This window comes from Lynx canadensis, chromosome B4 (genome assembly GCF_007474595.2).
Source record: "Lynx canadensis isolate LIC74 chromosome B4, mLynCan4.pri.v2, whole genome shotgun sequence".
Taxonomy (NCBI): domain Eukaryota; kingdom Metazoa; phylum Chordata; class Mammalia; order Carnivora; family Felidae; genus Lynx; species Lynx canadensis.
The window spans coordinates 76,999,668-77,018,991 of record NC_044309.1 but is presented as its reverse complement, the minus strand read 5'-3'; the positions used below and the strand labels follow the sequence as shown (position 1 = coordinate 77,018,991).

Below are 19,324 nucleotides of genomic sequence, written 5' to 3'. Positions count from 1 at the left end.
TCTATTTTTGAGACAGAGAGAGACAGAGCATGAACGAGGGAGGGGCAGAGAGAGAGGGAGACACAGAATCGGAAGCAGGCTCCAGGCTCCGAGCCATCAGCCCAGAGCCCGACGCGGGGCTCGAACTCGCGAACCGCGAGATCGTGACCTGAGCTGAAGTCGGACGCTTAACGGACTGAGCCACCCAGGCGCCCCTCCCCGGACTCTTTTTAACCCCAATTGCATTGAGCTGCATCCTTTATCCCATACGAAAGGGTTTTCTCCAAAGACTGGTTGCACACGTACACACACGCACCCACGATGCCGGCAGGGTGTTTTGAGCGCCACTTCGCGTGGCACCTGAAACGGATTTACCCCAGCTGTTAGAAGGGAGCGTTGTAAAATGTTACACCGTCGTTTTAATGCATTACAAAAACTTAAAAATATTCTCAAATGTGTCTCTACCTTTCTGGAGAAGGGATTATGCATTGTTCTGATTTGTCTCTTTATCCGTTTCTTTGCAAAATACTACTTTATGGCTTTATTGTGATAACAGACAACAAATAATACATCTTTTAGTGTGTGCTTGACAAAAGTCCCGGGATGTTCTGGAGTTTTACTAGTTTGAGATCTCCACGACGTAGGAAACTGATTTAGTGGATAGAGCCCGTCCTGGTTTTGACCTTCAAGGCTAGATAATGTGATTTAAAGCTCGAGAGTTACTCTGCCAGACACTTCAAAGAGTTCACTAACGTTTCGCTAATGCCTTTCATTCAGCAAACATTGTTGACTACCCATTATAACTTAAAAACAGGTGTCTGCCCTTACTTTAGATTTTTGATTAGGCAAATTACCCAAATCTCTCTAAGCTTATCTTCCTGTTATCAAAATTGGGGAAAATATAATATTCAAGCCTTGTTCCAGAATTGTTCAAAGAATCAAAAGGTCATCTACCATGGAAAAGCAAAGTGTCCTGTAAAAGTAAGGAACCATGAAGAGGTTCTCAGACATCAGCCTTTCCTGATTAACAAAACCCAGCGCCCGTCATTCTTGAATCCAGAATATTAAAGTCTAGAAAGCCGGCTGTAAGTTTACTGTTCTTTTTGTGTTGGCTGTTTCTTCCTTTGAACTCAGAATGCCTAACAAGTGCTGATTGGCAAAAGGGGGTGGATGGACTGAAAAAATGTTACCATAAAAACAAACTTAAGTTGTACACAAACCTTCAAACTGCATGGATGGACTGATCCACTTCAGCTCCTCTTCCACTTGTAAAGCATCTTAAGCTTAGATACTATGTTGTGCAACGTGCCGCTCACAAGTATTTCCACCACACTTGTTTCTCACGGAAGTGCCACCTGCTGTACCTACCACTGCTCTGAACTTTGAGAAATAACTGCAGATGAAGAAAAAAAGAAGGCTTGGTTACGCCACACACGGTACTGAGTAGTAAGAATTTATAAACCAGATGGACAGGTCTTTGACTTTAGAAGTCAGGAAGTAAAGTGAAATAAAATAACCTAACACTCAAGAGCCAAAGGCAATTGTCCAAAATAAACTGGTCAGGGGTGCCTGGGTGCCTCAGTCAGTTAAGCGTCCCGCTTCAGCTCAGGTTCATGATCTCACAGTTTGTGAGTTCGAGCCCCACATCAGGCTCTGTGCTGACAGCTCAGAGCCTGGAGCCTGCTTCACATTCTGTGTCTCCTCTCTCTGCCCCTCCCCGGCTTACACTCTGTCTCTCTCTCTCTCAAAAAGGAAAATGTTAAAAAATTTTTTTGAATGTTGGGTTGCAGTTTAATTTTTTTTTTTTTTTTTTTTTTTTTTTTTTTTTGGTTTTATTTATTTTTGAGACAGAGAGAGACAGGGCATGAGCAGGGGAGGGGCAGAGAGGGAGATACAGAATCCAAAGCAGGCTCTAGGCCCCGAGCTGTCAGCACAGAGCCTGATTCGGGGCTCAAACTCACAGACCATGAGATCGTGACCTGAGCTGAAGTCGCTCGCTCGACTGACTGAGCCACCCAGGTGCCCCATAAAATTAAAAATTTTTACATAAACTGGTCAAGCCAGTGGTGGCACCTCTTCGGCTCTTCTGGTGCACTGTTTTCTATTAAGAGGGAGAGACATTATATGATAAGGAGACAGGTTTAGTAATACTACCTGTCCCGTAAAGTTTTGTGGATTAAATGAGTTTAATACATGTAAAATTAGAGCCACTCCAGGCACACAGGAAACACTAAATAAATGTTGGATATTAATGTGGAAAATGCTGCAGTGTAACTATGGAAATTTAGTTAAAAACCATTAAGGGGACACACACCTTGAGAAGCTTCACTGGTTAGCAAAAGGATGGAGCTGGAGTAGAGGACTTGAGAGCCATGAAACAGCGTTTGGAACAATCCACCTCTCAAAAGGCAGAAATTACAAAAGCTAGTAGATGTAGGCTTTATGGTCTAAGCAATAGGCTTGTTTCTATCTTCTTTTGTGTTTTTGTCCTTTTTCAATACTCAAGGCTAAACACAGGAAAACCTAACCCCCTGCAGGGGGTTGTCGTTCCTACAACCATACTATTTCAGATAAATCAGCCCTGAAACTGTTTGCTGCTTCATGTTAACTGTGCTTGAACTGAACATCTAGAACTAGTCTATGAGCCCTGAGAGTGGTGGACAACTATCCCTCTTACTTGTTTATGGAAACTTCTCACAGTCAAATCTATCTTACCAATAATGGGCACCTGGCCCAAGCTGGCCATCAGAGTCTCCCCTGTGGAACTTGTCTTTGGCCAAAAATTAATCTTTCTCTAGGTAAATGGACCTAACGCTTGGGAGCTCTGTAATGAGCCTCTTCCATCTGTGAACAATGCAGAGCTAAGAGAGCGAACCAGTGGCTTTCTAGGCCCCAGTTCTAGAACTTGCCTGAGATACAGCTGCCTGCCACAGCCTTTAGGTTCCACAAGCTGTCCTTTGTCCTTGAAATGAATAGCACTTTTCTATTTAAGCTAGTTTACTTTGGTTGCTGTTCTTTCTAGAGTCCTATCTAATACACCTGGGTGCAAGAGAAATAATTTCCTTGTGACTTCGTCCCCTTCTCTGCACACCATCACCTTAGTCCACGCTGTCATTACGTCTTGCATTATGTATTGTGATGGCCTCCTAGCTGGTGCCACTAGTAAAAGCTTATAACGGCTAAGAATTGGTTATTGTTGGGGCGCCTGGGTGGCGCAGTCGGTTAAGCGTCCGACTTCAGCCAGGTCGCGATCTTGCGGTCCGTGAGTTCGAGCCCCGCGTCGGGCTCTGGGCTGATGGCTCAGAGCCTGGAGCCTGTTTCCGATTCTGTGTCTCCCTCTCTCTCTGCCCCTCCCCCGTTCATGCTCTGTCTCTCTCTGTCCCAAAAATAAATAAACGTTGAAAAAAAAAAATTAAAAAAAAAAAAAGAATTGGTTATTATTGTGTAGTTGGATTGTATAAGCAAACTATTCACCTTCAAGATTATTACTAACCAGTTGCAGCAAGTCAGCTTGGAACTGAAGTTCAGCTTATTGGAGGAACCTTCTTTATGTCGGTCACAGCAGCCTGCGTCATGAGCCCTTGTAAGCCCCTTGGTAGTGACACCGAGTGGTGCTATGAGTCATATCTTAACCCCCCCTCAGAAAAATGTGTTCACTTGAGAACAAATCCCTGGCCCTTCTAGGATGGAAGAAGCCTAGTGTTATCAACTCCTGAAGAAATAGTGTCCTATTATTTCAGTATTGGTTTGTGTCAATGTTTAGTTGAAGATTCAGAGACAGCGGTAGCTAAATAGGCCTTGGTAAGTGGGAGTCCATACCACTGGGCCCCAATATAGTCTCCACCTCTGCCACTGTGGCTACTCCATACATGTGCCCATTGTGCCGATTCTGACATGCTCAGTGGCTGGCTGACATCAACTGGCCAGGTCACGTATTTGGACGTTCAGTGTCTTGCCCACGTTGGATGCTTTTTAGTGGGCGTTGACATGTGATGCAGAGACCTCTACCCCAGACCTTATTGTATCCAGTCTTCCAGTCTTTTTCCTTTCGAGACACCGACCGACTGGCCAGGCCATTTGCCACTGCCCATGAGTCCATTTATATTCTTACATAGTACACAGAATGGGTGATCATTTTAAAATCTGCCCATTAGATACATTTCCCTTGCAACAGAATGGCCATCACCCACCCATAGATCAAATTTGTACTCTTCCCCCCAGGCTCCATTACAGCCATAGGTAGGTGCAACTGTAGTGTGAAACGTGGGTTTCTGGGGCGCCTGCTCCTGCAGATGGCTTGTGTCCTCTGATCCTGCTTAGGCTTGATGTCACGTGTGACATTTCCTTCTTATGATGGATTGGTGCTGGGCCCATCTGACTTTATGACTTGCTGTGTCTGACAGAATCCAGTCAGTGATGGACAGTTCCAGACGCGTGGTCACCTGGTGTCCCCGGGGCAAGTTTTCCGTCTCTTATCATGGCCCAGTAGCACACTCCGCTACAACTGGCGTGTTCTTGCTCCAGAGTTTCCACTGGATCTTGCCATCAACTACGCACCATTTCTTTTTCCACGACTGTCGCCTTCACCACCATTGGTCTGCCGTATCATCAGCTCCAAAGCTATATACTTAAAGCTGTCACCTGATATATTGTGCACAGCAGTATTACCAGGGATGGCATGCATGTCTCCACCACCTGAAGAGGCCTAGCCAGGGCCGTGTTTCCTTCTTCGAGAAAGGGCACGTAAGATCCATTCATTTGCTGCTGCTGCTGCTGCTGTTGTTGTTGTTTTAAGTAAGCTATGCCCAACATGGGACTTGAACTCATGCCCCTGAGATCAAGAAGCGCGTGCTCTATTGACTGAACCAGCCAGGTGCCTCAGTAATTTGTTTCTATGTCAGGAGATACGTCAGCGTGCCCCTGATTGCTAGACCTCTGACTCTTCATAGTTTAATTTTCCATCCTCGGGATCTCCTGCAGTTTACCAAGACCTTCAGTATACTAATTACATCTTTTTCCATCTGTTTCAGAGTAATGTCATGTAACATAACCCTGGGATAAAACTATACATGTATATTCTTATCCCTTCTACATGAATGTGAACTCCTTCTGATTCCCCTTTCTAAAAACTTTTAAAACACCAAGGGGCGCCTGGGTGGCTCAGTCGGTTGGGCGTCCGACTTCAGCTCAGCTCATGATCTCACGGTTTGTGAGTTCGAGCCCCGCGTCAGGCTCTGTGTTGACAGCTCGGAGCCTGGAGCCTGCTTCCCATTCTGTGTCTCCCTCTCTCTCTGCCCCTCCCCTGCTCATGCTCTGTCTCTCTCTTATCTTTCAATAATGAACAAACGTTAAAAAGTTTTTTTTAACTTTTAAAACACCGAGATATAATTGCCATATAAAATTATATTAGTTTCAGATGTACAACATCATGATGTACAACATCATGATTTGATATGTATGTATTGCTAAACATACATATCACCACAGTAAGTCACAATAGTTAGCATCCATCGTCACGCATAGTTACGATTTTTTTCCTAGTGAGGAGACTGGACTGGAATAGAAAAGGACATATTTGTCAGTCAATGGCTATATACCGTGTACCTGAGACCGTATTAATCTGATCTAGCAAAGGTATCAGACTGGGTACAATGGCTACAGCTGAGGCTACTGTTTGGTTAAGCTTGGCCTGGTAAACTGCCATCCTCCAGGAATCTGTAGAACCAGACTGGTATACACCAGACCAGGGACCATTACCTCTGAATCCTGACACACTTACAGGTGGCACTCATCTCCCCACTCCCCCCTGAGATGCAACATTAATACCGTTATTGATTTATTATCTGGCTGGGTTAGGTCCAGAGGCTTCTCCGTTTCTGGACTTATGGTTCGATTCCATTGATTGATAGGTCTATCCTTTGGCCGGTACCCTAGCTTCGTAGTAGGTTTTGAGATATGGAAGTGTGAGTACTCCAACTTTGCTCTTTTTCAAAATTGTTTTGACTTTTCTGAATCCCTTGCACTTCCATATGAATTTTAGGATCAGCGTATCCCCTTCTGCAAAATAGGCATCTGGGGTTTGGATAGAGATTGTGTTGAATCTCTAGATCAATCTGTGGAGAATTGCCATCCTAACAATTTAAAAATTTCCAATCCATGAACATGGGGATGACTTTCCATTTTAGATCTTCTCTAGTTTCTTTCAATGATTTTGTAGTTTTCAGAATGCAAGTTGGTACTTTCATTAAGTTATGATGTATTTTATTCCTTTTGATGTTATGTTAAACAGAATTGGTTTTAAAGTTTTTTAATTTTTTACAGTTGATTTACTTACTTTGAGAGACACAGCACGAGTGGGGGAGGGACACAGAGAGAGGGAGAGACAGAGAATCCCAAGCAGGCTCCACACTGTTAGCACAGAGCCCAACGTGGGGCTCAAACTCACTTACCGTGAGATCATGACCCAAGCCAAAATCAAGAATCCAATGTTTAACCAACTGAGCCACCTGGGCACCCCAAATAGAATTGATTTGTATTTATCTATCTATTTATTTATTTGTTTACTTATTTGTTTATTTATGGTTTATTTATTTAGTTTGAGAAAGACAGAGACAGTGCGAGCAGGGGAGGGGCAGAGAGAGGGGGAAAGATGGAGAATCCCAAGCAGGCTCCAGGCCCTGAGCTGTTAGCACAGAGTCCGACAGGGGCTTGAACTCACAAAACCGCTAGATCATGACCTGAGACAAAACCAAGAGTCCGATGCTTAACCAACTGAGCCAACTGGGTGCCCCAAATAGAATTGGTATGTATGTATGTATGTAAAGTTTATTTAGTTTGAGAGAGGCAGAGACAGTGTGAGCAGGGGAGGGGCAGAGAGAGAGGGAGACACAGAATCTGAAGCAGGCTCCAGGCTCTGAGCCGTCAGCACAGAGCCTGATGCAGGGCTCGAACTGACAAAACTGGGAGGTCATGTCCTGGGCCAAAACCAAGATGCCAACACTTAACTGACTGAGCCCCTAGAATTGATTTTTAAATTTCTTTTTTAGAATGTTCATTACTAGGAAATGAAAATTAAATAGGTATTTTTTTTTATTGATCTCGAATTCTGCAACCTTGCTGAACTCATTTTACAATTTGTACGTGTGTAGGATTTTTTAACGTACAAGTCATTTCATTTGTGACTAGAGATAGCTTTAATTCTTCCTATCCAGTCTGTATGTCTTTTTTTTTTCTTTTTTTTTTTAGTTTCTGTTTCTCTGCTAGATTCCTTATGTAGGAATTCCTTACCCATTCATTGTGTATACATTTTCCTTTTTTTTTTTTTCTCAAGATTTTATTTTTAAGTAATCTCTACACCCAGCCTGGGGCTCAAACTTGCAACCCCGAGGTCAAGAGTTGCATGCACTACCCACTGAGCCTGCCAGGTGACCCTACGTTTCCCTTAAGTCTCGATGTATATGTAATAGCTGATTTAAGCCTTTTGACTGCTAATTACGGTTGGTATCTATTGACTGATTTTCTTAAGTATAGGGCATCCTTTTCTGTTTATTCACCTATCTAGTAGTTTTATTACTGGAATGAATTATATTGCTTTACAGAGTGATTTTTATTTCAGAAGGCAGTTAATTTGAGAGGACTTAATTTCCAATCTTTTTCCTCTGTCATGGACAACGGCCGAAATTCCTGCCTCTTTCCATTTCTAGCTGCTTTTTTGTTTTCCTCCCCCCGCAGCCCCCCGCCCCCACCCGGAACTCCGGATTTTTCTCCATATAATTTAGTCATCAGCCAAAGATTTTGACACATCTTATATGCAGATTTGAGAACTCCTACCTTCTGGGGCTCTCTCCCTTCACAGATTTCCTAACTACTCCTAACTACTCTGACTTCCCTGACAACATGGAACTCTATCCTTTTACACCTTAAGCCAGTAGGCAGTGGCTATCAGTCAAGTTCCTTGGGAATTATGGCAATGTCCTCAGACAGAAAAATCACAAACACACAAATGTCACCTATTGCATTTCATCTTTCAGAAGTAGTTACTCTCCCATTTCTGTCTCCTTGTGGTCATTTCCCAGTGCCTTCAAATAGGTTTAAAAATATATATACATGTATGTATGTTTTTTTCAAATTTCAAAAATTCCATCTATGGGAGGATTACTCTGACTAAATTATTCCACTATTATGGAGACTCATGCTATTGATTTTTATGTTTACCGTGTATTCAGCAATCTTATAAACTCCTTTGTTTAGGGGCGCCTGGGTGGCTCAGTCGGTTAAGCATCCGACTTCAGCTCAGGTCACAATCTCGCGGTCCGTGAGTTTGAGCCCCGCGTCGGGCTCTGGGCTGGTGGCTCAGAGCCTGGAGCCTGCTTCCGGTTCTGTGTCTCCCTCTCTCTCTGCCCCTCCCCCGTTCATGCTCTGTCTCTCTCTCTCTCTCAAAAAAAACCAAAACCAAAAAACTCCTCTGTTTATAAATGCGTAGATCCTCTTATATTTTCTACATAGACTAGCGTATCATCTCCAAATGTTTTTTTTCCTTTATATCCCATTCATATAGCTCATTTCTTTCTCCCTAATTACGGTAGCCATAATCTCAAGTGCAACGGCTGAGCGGAAAGTGAGCATCCTCATCACAATTTTGCCTTTCATAGTAGTGCTTCTGAAGTGCCATCGATAAGTATTCTTTTTAACTATAGGTTTCTGATAGATGTTCTATCACTTCAAGAAGTCTCCTATTCCTTGCTTGTTGGATTTTTCTTTTTCATTAGTCAACGTTGACGTTTATCGTGTTTCCCCTCAATCTATTGAGAGAGATGGTCATAGAGTTTTCACCTTTAAGCTGTTGCTAAGATTTCTTCTATAAATAGGATTTTTAAAATATTGAACTATCCCTGTTCTGACCCTCTTTAAAACCCATCTGTTATTTCTTACGCACTACTGGGTTTTGCTTGCTGGGGTGGAATATTGTTTTTCCAATGCAGTTGTCTTCACATGTGTCCACCGAAGTCTCTCCTAACCCACGTGCTTTTTTTGCAGTGTGACTTTGCCTCTCGAGACGTAGAGTCCTCTCCCTTGAATCTGGGCTGGGCAGTGGAATGCAGCCAAAGTGGTGTATGACCTCCAAGAGTGGATGAGAAGTTTACAGCCTAACCTGCTCTTGCCCCTAATGTCTCCTTTGAGAATCCAGCTGCTTGCTCCAAGAATCCCAAGCTAGGAGGAGAGGCTACACTGAAGTAAGTGCTTTGGGCAACAGTCCAGCTGAGCCTAGTCTTCGTTATCAGAGCCTGGGCTTCAGATGTGAGTAAAGATGCCTGGATGATTCCAGCCCCAGGCTGTTCCAATCGCCTCCAGACATTGGAGCTTTTGCAGCCAAGCCCAGACATTTTGGAGTTGAGATGTCATTCCTGCTATACTTTGTCCAGTTCCTGATGCATAGAGTATATAGGTATGACTGTTTTAGGCCACTAAATTGGAGTGGTGTATTACACAGCGACCGAAACAGATTTTATTTATAATTTTCATCTTTTCATGGGTGAGACTGATTTGAAAACTGCCTTAGTCTGGTTTTGGTATCAAGAGGAGTCGGGATGGCTTTTTCTATGTGAAACAGGGATTCTCTGCCTTGTGAATTTGTTAAAATTCAGATTCTCTTATTCTTGAATGAATTTTCTATAGTTTATAGAAAAGTATCCATTTTTTTTTTTCCAAAAGCACTATTTTTTTTTTTTTTTTTTTATTCATACAGAGTCCTAACCACTTCAGTGGCGGGAGGAGTGGGAGAGGTTCCTTTTTCAATCCAGGGGCCTCCATAATGTTGGTCTGTTGTTACCAAACACACAGGCAAGCGGCGTCATGGATTTGGTAAACGAACTACATACAATGTTTAGTCTCTCTCTGCTAGAGCAACAAGGTGAGTATCAATCTCTGCTTCTGTAAGAATCCTGAATTTAGGATTTTCAACTGTCACCACTCCGACTTCTATTTCTGAAGGTTTGAAATCAATTGATAGAACAGTAGACAGGCGTGTAATTGTAGTTTCCACTGTGTTCAGATGTCCAATCAAATTTCTTTTTGACTCTTTTTTCAAGGAAGCTGGTTGATTCAGTTTGTTTAACTCCTGCTGCAGTGGCTTTAAACCCACAGTAGTAACCCGCAGGATCACACTTGTACACCTGAGGGTCTTGTTCTTCATCTATACCAATTAAAATCATACAACAACCAAGAGGCCTCATTTCAGCATTCTGTGTGTAGACCTGAGAAATAGCAGCAATTCTTTGGCACAGCGTGTCCACAGGCATCTCATAGCCATACCTGTACTTCCAGTTAGCTGCCTCATAGCGTGCCCTCTGTACCTGGGATCTGCTGTCCGCTGTCATTCCTGTCATCACACAGCCAATGTTTTCAGTGATCTTGAAGAAGTGAGTCACTGTGCCAGGATCCAATAATTTGTCAGGTACTTTCTTCTGTGTGGCAATTACTGCCCAGTCTTTCCCTCTGACAGCTACTGATGTAAGGCCACCCTGGTTAATAGCCTTAAAAGCATATTCGACTTGGTAGAGCCGGCCCTCGGGTGAAAAAATGGTAACGTGGCGATCAAACCCAGTGGTGGAACCACGGGATATGTTGGCGCACCCACCATTTCAAGCACTGTCTCTGAGCCCCCCGAAAATGATCCATTTCATTTAAAATTCAAGTTTACGGCAAAATTATAATAATCCCTTAAGATTAAAAAAAAATACCAGAGTTGTAGTTATATTTTTTGTTTCCTACTAGTTGTGTGTGTGCAAATATTATTGACATTTTATTAGGTTATTTTTAAGAAATCAAATTCTTGAACCGTATTTCCCTTGTTTTCTATTTATTAATTTGTTTTCCTCCTTATTTCCTTCCTTCTTAGAGGGTCTTTTCCTTTGTTTAGTTGAATAGAACTTAGTGTTTGTTTCTTAACAAATGGAGCTAATATAAATTTCCCTTAGATCTGCTTCTTAGGAATTCCCATTATTTGCAGATTCCATGTTGTGTTGTCAGCTGTGTCATACTTATTCATAGAAATGATCTCAGAAAGGAGTGTTCACCTTCATAGGTTGAGAACGGAGATTCAGAGAAGTGAATGAGGTCATTAGACCTCTATCAACTTCCTACTATCAGAATCTTGCCTCTACCCTTGTAGGGGGGTGGGAAATGCTTCCTCCCCTCAAAGGCTAATCCTTCTACCCCTACTCTGAATCCCTGCCCCTCCTGCTTCCTCAATAGCCTTGCTTTGTCTTATCCTTCATTGCAGTATTTGGAACTTTTCCCTTTCTACTGACTCTTTTCCCCTGATGCAGGAATATTTTATTTCCTCCATCTTTTAAAAAAAAAAAATTTTTTTTAACATTTCTTTATTTTTGAGACAGAGCATGAACGGGGGAGGGGCAGAGAGAGAGGGAGACACAGAATCGGAAGCAGGCTCCAGGCTCTGAGCCATCAGCCCAGAGCCCGACGCGGGGCTCGAACTCACGGACCACGAGATCGTGACCTGAGCTGAAGTCGGACGCTCAACCGACTGAGCCACCCAGGCGCCTCTCCTCCATCTTTTTTAAAACAGCCTCCCGTGATTCCTACACACCTCTTTGAACTACTGTTCCCTCTTTCCTTCCTGTGGGCAGAAACTTCTGGGAAGAGTAGCCTTCGTTCAGTCACACTTCCCTCCTCTCCTGAAGCAGTTTTCTGGCTTCTGCCCCCCACGGCGGCAAGTGAAACTTCGAAGACCAAGGTCACCGATGACTGCTCCGTTGCCAGATAGAGCACATGCTAGTCAATTCAGGTTTTACTCAGCCTCGTTGTAGCTTTTGGCATTGCTGACCACTCCCTCTTTAAAACTCTTCCCTATGACTTCTTTGCCCATGTTCTTTCTTGGTTTTGCTACCTCTCCAGAGATTGGCTCTCCCTTCTTCCTCCGCCCGTCTTCGTAGTTGTTGTTTCCCATAGCTGCATTACCGACCCTTTTCTCCCTCCACATGATCTTTCTTGGCAATACCATCCACTTCCCCGGCTTCAACTACCACTTTTAAATGGATGTCTCCCAAATATCTAGTTCATGGTCACAGCTCTCCTGAGGCAGAGACCTCTCCGCTTGCATGTGCCACAGCACCCTCAAATGAGTATGACCAAAATGGAGCACCGTCTTTTTCCCGACATCTATTCCTTCCCTTTTGTTCCCTACCTTGGTAAATGGCCCCACATCTACCTGACTCCCCAAGTCGGAAACCCAGGAGTTGCTTTGGATTCCTCCTTCCTTACCTGAAATACCCAGCAGTTGAAATCTTACCGTCTCCCAAGTTTGCATGTGTTGCCTCTTGTCTCTGTCCCGTCACCGCCTTCGTTGAAGTCCTCTGGCTCGATCACCGCAGTTCCCGCAAAGGCCTCCTGACTGGTCTCCCCGCCTTGGGTCTTACCTGGCTTTCTCTACGCACATGAATCCATTTTCTACGTGACCACCCACCAGCATAATTTTCTAGGTTGCAAATCTGAGCATGTTATCCCCTTGCTATCAATCCCTCACTGGCGCTCTTTAACTCCCTGGATAAAAGTCCAAAGTTCCTAGCATGATACCCAAGGCCCTTGGTGATCTAGCCTTGGATCAAGCCTCCATGGATAACGATCTGTAACTTTTCCCCCTTCAAACCCTCCATCCTAATAACGAATTGTAGCTCCCAGAGAATGCAACTCTGCCTTTCTGCTTTGTTGTCTTTATCTGGCTGTCTCATCCTTCAAAACTCAGTTCAGGGGTTACCTCCGTCAGCATGTATATTCCTCATTATTCTCCCTCATCATTGGGTTGGGTGTCTGTCCTACCTGTTCCCACTGTCCACCTCTACTCATAACCCTTAATATATTGTACTGTTTTCCTGTATCCCCTCCAAAGCAGGGACTTAATTTTCTCTAACTTCGGTTCTTATTGCAGTGCCTTGGGCCTAATGGGTAGGCATTCAGTAAATGTATGTTAGGTGAAAGAATGTTCCCAGCTGCCTAAATAGCTTGGATAATCGTTCAAGGACCAGTTTTAGTGTTGGAGAATACGCACAATTTGATGGGCTCCTATCAAGTTTCTTGAAACCAAGAAACGAAGAGCAAATGACTTATTGCTTTAGTAAAGGCTGAAATCCAGCCCAGTCACACATGAGGAAAAAAAAAATACAATTTATGATCCATAGTTTAAAACTAACCAAATGCCACATGGGTAGGAGGAAAACTAAACTTTAATTTTTCCTGAAAAAGGCTTCTTAGTTTTCAAAATGACTCTCTTTTGTTCCTTGATCTGTCTTTCGGTAACAGCAGTGATTTGCAGTAACTTTGGATCTCTGTGTTCATTTTCCTTAGACCACTCCAGCTCTCTGTAGGTTTTGCTACCTGAAGTTAAATTTAAGATGTATCAATTCCAATTTATCCATCCTCCCAATGTGTGAAGCATTAAACACAATCAGGCATCAATATTTATTAACACAAGACAAAGGAAACACATTCAATGAGTTAATAGAACACTGTCCAGCCAGATGTTAAATTTAAAAATGTATATCTAGTCTAATTTCAAATAAATAAAAAAACTTTATACATAATTACACAGTACTATAGTTTGAATTTGACACTGGTAAATACCTTGACAGAAAGTAAACAAAACATCATTTAGGACTAAAAAATTATTCTCATATCTTTACACTCTCTTCCTGTGGACAAATAACATGGCCCATCTACATATACCTAAACCAGAAATGTTATTATGAATGATAAAGAAAAGGCCTATTGTGTATCTGGAGCAGTGCAGCTTCTTGCTCCAAATACTCTTGCTTTTACATCAGAGCAGACAACGAAAACAACAACACTAAGGCATAGGTCATGTTGGAGTTTGAGGGTGAGGTGATAACTCCTCATTGCTTTAGTCTAAAAGATTGCTGCGTATTCAAGGAAAGTAATTTATTTGGCCAAGATATTGAGCACCATGCCTGGGGCAGAGACCTTAACAAAAAACCTAAGGCCTCAGGCCCTTTGTTGATTCAACAAAAGCATTAAGCAAGCACTGCTCAGGGACTAAAGACAGGAGAAACACTCGGATTACCAACAGACAGGCAATGGTCCCTAAACAGCCCGAGGCAGCACAACTTCAGGAGGAAAGGACTTGGTGGTTGTGGCGGTCTGGACCGGGGCCCTTTGTGAGGCAGGAAGTAAATAAAGGCTGTGGATTCACACTGATGCCCGCTGGCATGCCGGTCATTCCCAGGGTCTCACTGATGCAGGAGATGACATTTGTGCAGCTCTAAGAATCCCTTGGGCTTAGGAATTTTCCTGAGGCAGCCCCTTCCTGATCTACCTCAATTACTTCTGCTGAGAGGCAGAAAGAGGTTCAAAGGCTTTAAGATGAATGTATTTCTCTTAACTGGAATGGGGCCTTGCTATTAATCTAGTTTTCTTTTTCACAGGCGTAAACACCCAGACAGAATGTGTTCCAGAGTTTTGGCTAGGCTGTTTCTATCAGTAATGGCCTTTTGGGTCTGTCCTAAGACCTTCTACCACAAAGGTTCTACTTGACGTGGAAAGAGCACAAGCATTGCGTCTTCAAGAGGGAGTTTTCTTATTCAAGTCTGTAACAGACCAGGCATTAAATCTGCAGATGACCCCACAAACACCTCTAGGCTAATGACTGGACTCTCTTCCCCTTCCAGGGGACACTTCACCACAGTTACTAGTGAAGTTCCCAAAGACACAGCTCAGCTTTCTTTCTTCCACTAGCATATTCTGGCTTTGAGGGATAGGCAAAAGATCAATAAAGCAGCCACAAGGCAGAGAGCAAAAACTAGAGATAAAGCAGAGGTCCGAGGAACTACAAATCCAGATAATCAGATCCTAAGTAACTGGGAGTTGACCATACTCTGAGAGGAATGGAGTATCTTATTTGAAAGAATGAGTACAGATCACTTCTGTCCAATATCGTAGCCACTGGCCGCATGTGGCTACCGAAAACTGGAAGTATGGGTAGTCCGAATTGAAATGTGCTTAATACACACTGGATTTCAAAGACTTAATAGGAAACAAAGAAAATAAAATATCTCACTTTTCATACTGATTCCACATGGAGATTATACTATTTTTGATATACCGGGTTACAAAAATATATTAAAATCAATTTCGCTGGTTTCTTTTACTTTTTAAAACGTGATTACTAGAACATTTAAAATGACAGATGTGGCTCCCATTATAATTCTAGCAGACACCCACAGTTGTATAGTGACAATTTTCACAGCAACCCAAAGGATAATACTCTGCCTATTTTTCTCTTAGAACTTGTGGATTATGGAGATAGAACTCTTTAATCTTCAGAAATCCCCTGCTTTGTTTAGTGAGTTACTGAAAACTACTTTAGGTGAAAATTACTTTCCAAATAAGCGAGCTGTTTTTTTCCGCAAACCGAACCGTAGCTAGTCTACTGGGTTTTCTTGTCCCAGCGTAAGTGCTTTTTTTTGTACATCTTAGAACCTCTTCCGTCATGTGTAAACTAATTTCATCCAAAATGTCAAAAAAGAGATCTGGAACTGGAACATGCCTTGGGGTCTGCCCTCAGTGGAGAAAGAACTGGGAGGAAAAGAGGCTTGTGTAAAAGGGAGGCAAGAAAGTGGCTTTGAGCCACGAGACTGAGGGCAGCCCCTGGGAGTGCCACCATGGTGAAGGGTCTGGGCTTTGCATTATAAACCTTATTTTCAGGGTAATTACAAGTCTTAAAAATTGTTTAAAAACATATTTAGTTTACATGATGTTACAGTGGGGTAAATAATATGTATTATTAAAATAGTCTAAATAAATATTTACACAATAGACCAGAGTGGGTCAAAGAGAACCATTCTGATTTAACAAGTTAACTCTGTTCACTTGGAGCTTCTTTTTTTTTTTTTTAAATTCTTAAAAATATTTCTGTAAGAAAAAAATAATAAAATTCAACTATATTCAAATACATGAAGTATCAGACCAAAGAAAGGAAACCGAGCCAGAGGCCAAATTCAGTCCCATGCTCAGTCCACTTGGCCTGGGCACCACAGTTATTTCAAAAGAGCTTCTTGCACACATCAGACTTCCCCTATTTCAGCGTAAGCCTAGCTATCTTGGCAACCCGAATCAGTCAGTTTTGAGATACGGAGTTATGTCGCCTTTTTGCTTTCACGTGACTGTCGATCCCAGTGCCTTCCCAGCCTGTCATTCTTGTTCCTAAAATCCCTGCCCTCATGAACTGGAAGAACAGAGGACGCTTTTCAGTTTTCAGAAAAGAGAAGCTATATGTATAAACTGTAGACGCAGTTGACAATGGGCCTGGAAAAAGAGGAAATCCTAAATTCTTACATCTCACTCGAAATTTGAAACACAGTTTCAACACTGGGGCCACAGTGAGTTATTGTGGTTCCTTAGCGTAGGGTGGGATCTAATGAAGCTTAGCCTTTTCATTAACATTTTGATTTTTAAACTGAGATTTTCAGCTTGTAGGAACAGGTTGAGTTCTTAAAAGCTTAAGCCGATTCTGGGAATGCAAGCTTTGAAAACAGAGGCAGCTTTAGTTTATAAAACACATCAGCCAACAGAGACATAGTACAATGTGCAGCAAAACCTGTGATCGATTTGCACTTTTTAGTTACCTATTCAATTACACTGCATTAAGAGAACATTGAGATGCTCTCCAAGGAGAAATGTTTCTACTTTAGTTGTTAGGACTATACAAGCCAATGTGTCAGTTTTTTAGCTGAATTGTGTGTGTCTTATTTACATGTTTAAAACACTGGTCAAAATGTTTTCCTGTCAAGAAGTATATATATAGAGTAACTCTCATATTCAGTGGGTTATATCTGATTTGCTTATGGGTCAGCGGAAAGTAAGCTGAGTATCCATGTTAACAAAACCCGCAGAACGTCCAGCTACGGTAAAACAGCAGAATACAGTACAGAGCGGGGAGCTGTGGAACTCCGACTACCCCCTTTGTGTGAATTCATTTAAACTCCCTTACAAAATTCTAAAACAGCATTAGATAAAAATACAAGTATTTACAACAGATGAAAAAAATGCAACATGCATGTAATTGCTTTAGTAACGTGCTGCTCACGCTATGTCAAAGCTCATGACTAATGGGCTGTTAACATTTTTTTCATTTGCTACCACACAACTGCCCTTGCCTGTGTGTCCTGTGACTGCGGAATCCCACAGGATGAGATGAAGGGTATAATGTAACCATCTCAGCTTATTTCACATCATTTGAAAGCTTGCTCCTAGTCGCCGGTCTTTGGTCCTTGTGGTTTTTCAGGACGGCCCCCTGCAAGCCCCACAAGGTGGGTTACATGTTATAAGCCACGTAGATGGGGTCTAACTGGTCAGCCAGGAAGCTGTCCCGGAGGTGCATCCTCTGCTTCTCTCCTCTGGAGTTGATGGGGATAACACCTGGGTCCACCACAACCACGACGCCAACGATGAGGTAATGCTCTTCCAGGACCACATTTGTCACTAAAGGAACCAGATCTAGGGCTTCCTGTTCAGAGCCACACAGTTCTACGACCACCACGAGCAAGTTGGTCCACGTGAACACGGCACTGAAATTCCAACGACATTCAGTTAACCTGTCAGTCCATTTACCAGTCATCTTTTATAGTACCTGCCCAAAACCTGTCCCCGTTTCCCTGAGGATTGCCTTCTCTCTTGGATCCAACCAGAAGGCTGGCAGCCATGTCTGTAATATATGGCCTTGCCCCTGTGATCACAGTAGATCAGCTGAGCCATCCACAATCTCTTGGGGGTTTGGAAATGAGATTGGAAGTTGGTCAGCTGGTCACGTGAACTGGCCACATGTGAAAGGTCTGCGGTAGCCAGGTGTCCAAAGAAGCACAGGGAACGGCTCTTCAGGAGGGAGAGAAAGAATGGAAGTGGATGCCCACATGGCTCTAGAAAGTGAGAGGACAGTGATTCCTGATGGCCTTCCCTTCCTTTGTTTCTACCTTTCTTGAGACCCAGAGAGACTTTGAGGAACCTCTGAGGTAGCTAGGTATTCTTTCCATTAACTCTCTCTTTTGCTTAAGTTTTTGTCTTTTTGTTTTCTTTTTGCAGAGTTTCTGTTATTTACAACAGAAGAGTTTTGACTAAGATAATATTCTTAGGGCCAACAGGAAGGGAGTGGACCTGTCCTTATCTGAGCTTAAAGTGCCCCATACAGGTGTCTCTTCCATCATGCCATAAAAGTGCCATAAGGTAGAAAGTTGCCTTACATTGAGTGGGACTACTGGGTTAGGCTTGTGATATGCAGTGTTAAATGGCTTTAAAAAACAGATTCCATCATTAAAAAAAGGTACACAGCCTTTGGTTTCATTAAAAGTCAAAGGTCTAAAATTAGAGGTTAATCATGGCACCTCACTTCTCTGTATTATTCTTATAATTCACGGGCATTGTTCAGGTCTGGGGACAGACTCTGAGCAAAGTGAATGAAAATACTGACAAAGAAACATCTAGAAAGTATGAGCAACCATGAAAAGAACTGTGGCAATTTAGCATAGGTAAAAAACAAAAAACAAAAAACAACCAAGGAAGGACATACTACATTAAAAATGTGGAAAAGGGCGCCTGGGTGGCTGTCTGTTAAGTGTCTGACTTTGGCTCAGGTTATGATCTCACTGTGTGGGTTCGAGTCCCACATCGGGCTCTGTGCTGACAGCTCAGAGCTTGGAGCCTGCTTGGGATTCTGTGTCTCCCTCTCTCTCTCTCTCTCTGCCCCTCTCCCGCTCATGCTTTCATGCTCTGCCTCTCTCTCTCTCTCAAAAATAAACACTAAGAAAAAACTAAAAAACCTGAAAAAGAAACTGTAAAGATTCTGTATTATCAAGAATCCAGAATGAAAGCCAGGTAAAAACTAAAGAGTTTTAATTTTAAGGAATTTCTAGTCAGTAGGAGGCGGGATGATCCTTTATCAGGGAGAATGTGGGGGAAATTCCTACACTGAGAAGGAAGTTGGATGAAATAATAATGATGCTTTTCATCTGCTTATCATTTGACAATTTGTGAGGCACATTCTCATTTGATCTTCACCATAATTAGGAAACAGCAGAGAAAGTATTTTACATGAGAAAAGCTGCCTGGTGGGACAGCTGGGCCTTCAAGCTGGGTCTTTTGAACTTCCAGTCATGGTTCTTTCCACCTTATCACACCCACTTTCTAGAGGCAGATGACCAGTTTGATCGCTTCCAAAGGTAAGAGTCTATCTGTAGAAAGGACTCAACCCCACGATGGTTCTATGGAGCCTGTCTCAGTGTCTCCACGGCCTCCTCTGCCACAGCAGATGGCACACCAAGAC

General features: G+C 42.8%; 2 protein-coding genes and 1 long non-coding RNA gene across 6 annotated transcripts in view; 1 reads left to right on the top strand and 2 right to left on the bottom strand.

Moving 5' to 3' along the window:
* The first annotated feature begins 124 nt into the window (after positions 1-124).
* LOC115518970 lies at positions 125-9,241 on the top strand. The gene is made up of 3 exons (XR_003970360.1): positions 125-1,415; positions 4,383-4,722; positions 9,016-9,241. It is a non-coding gene; the product is annotated as an uncharacterized LOC115518970 (long non-coding RNA).
* Positions 9,242-9,672: 431 nt separating this feature from the next.
* Positions 9,673-10,619, bottom strand: LOC115518701 (proteasome subunit alpha type-6-like; the record flags this gene model as incomplete). The annotated part of the gene is given in 2 exon segments (XM_032593781.1): positions 9,673-10,025; positions 10,027-10,619. Coding segments are annotated over 2 exon segments (756 nt in total), but the record flags the coding sequence as incomplete, so codon positions are not given.
* Positions 10,620-13,440: 2,821 nt separating this feature from the next.
* Positions 13,441-19,324, bottom strand: part of DIP2B (disco interacting protein 2 homolog B) — a 228,027-nt gene continuing 222,143 nt past the window's right edge. For all 4 annotated transcript variants that reach the window (XM_030322585.1, XM_030322587.1, XM_030322588.1 and 1 more), the window contains one exon: positions 13,441-17,576. In XM_030322585.1, the coding sequence (XP_030178445.1) occupies positions 17,324-17,576 (253 nt within the window). In that variant the 3' untranslated portion in view covers positions 13,441-17,323. The remainder of the gene's footprint in view (positions 17,577-19,324) is intronic.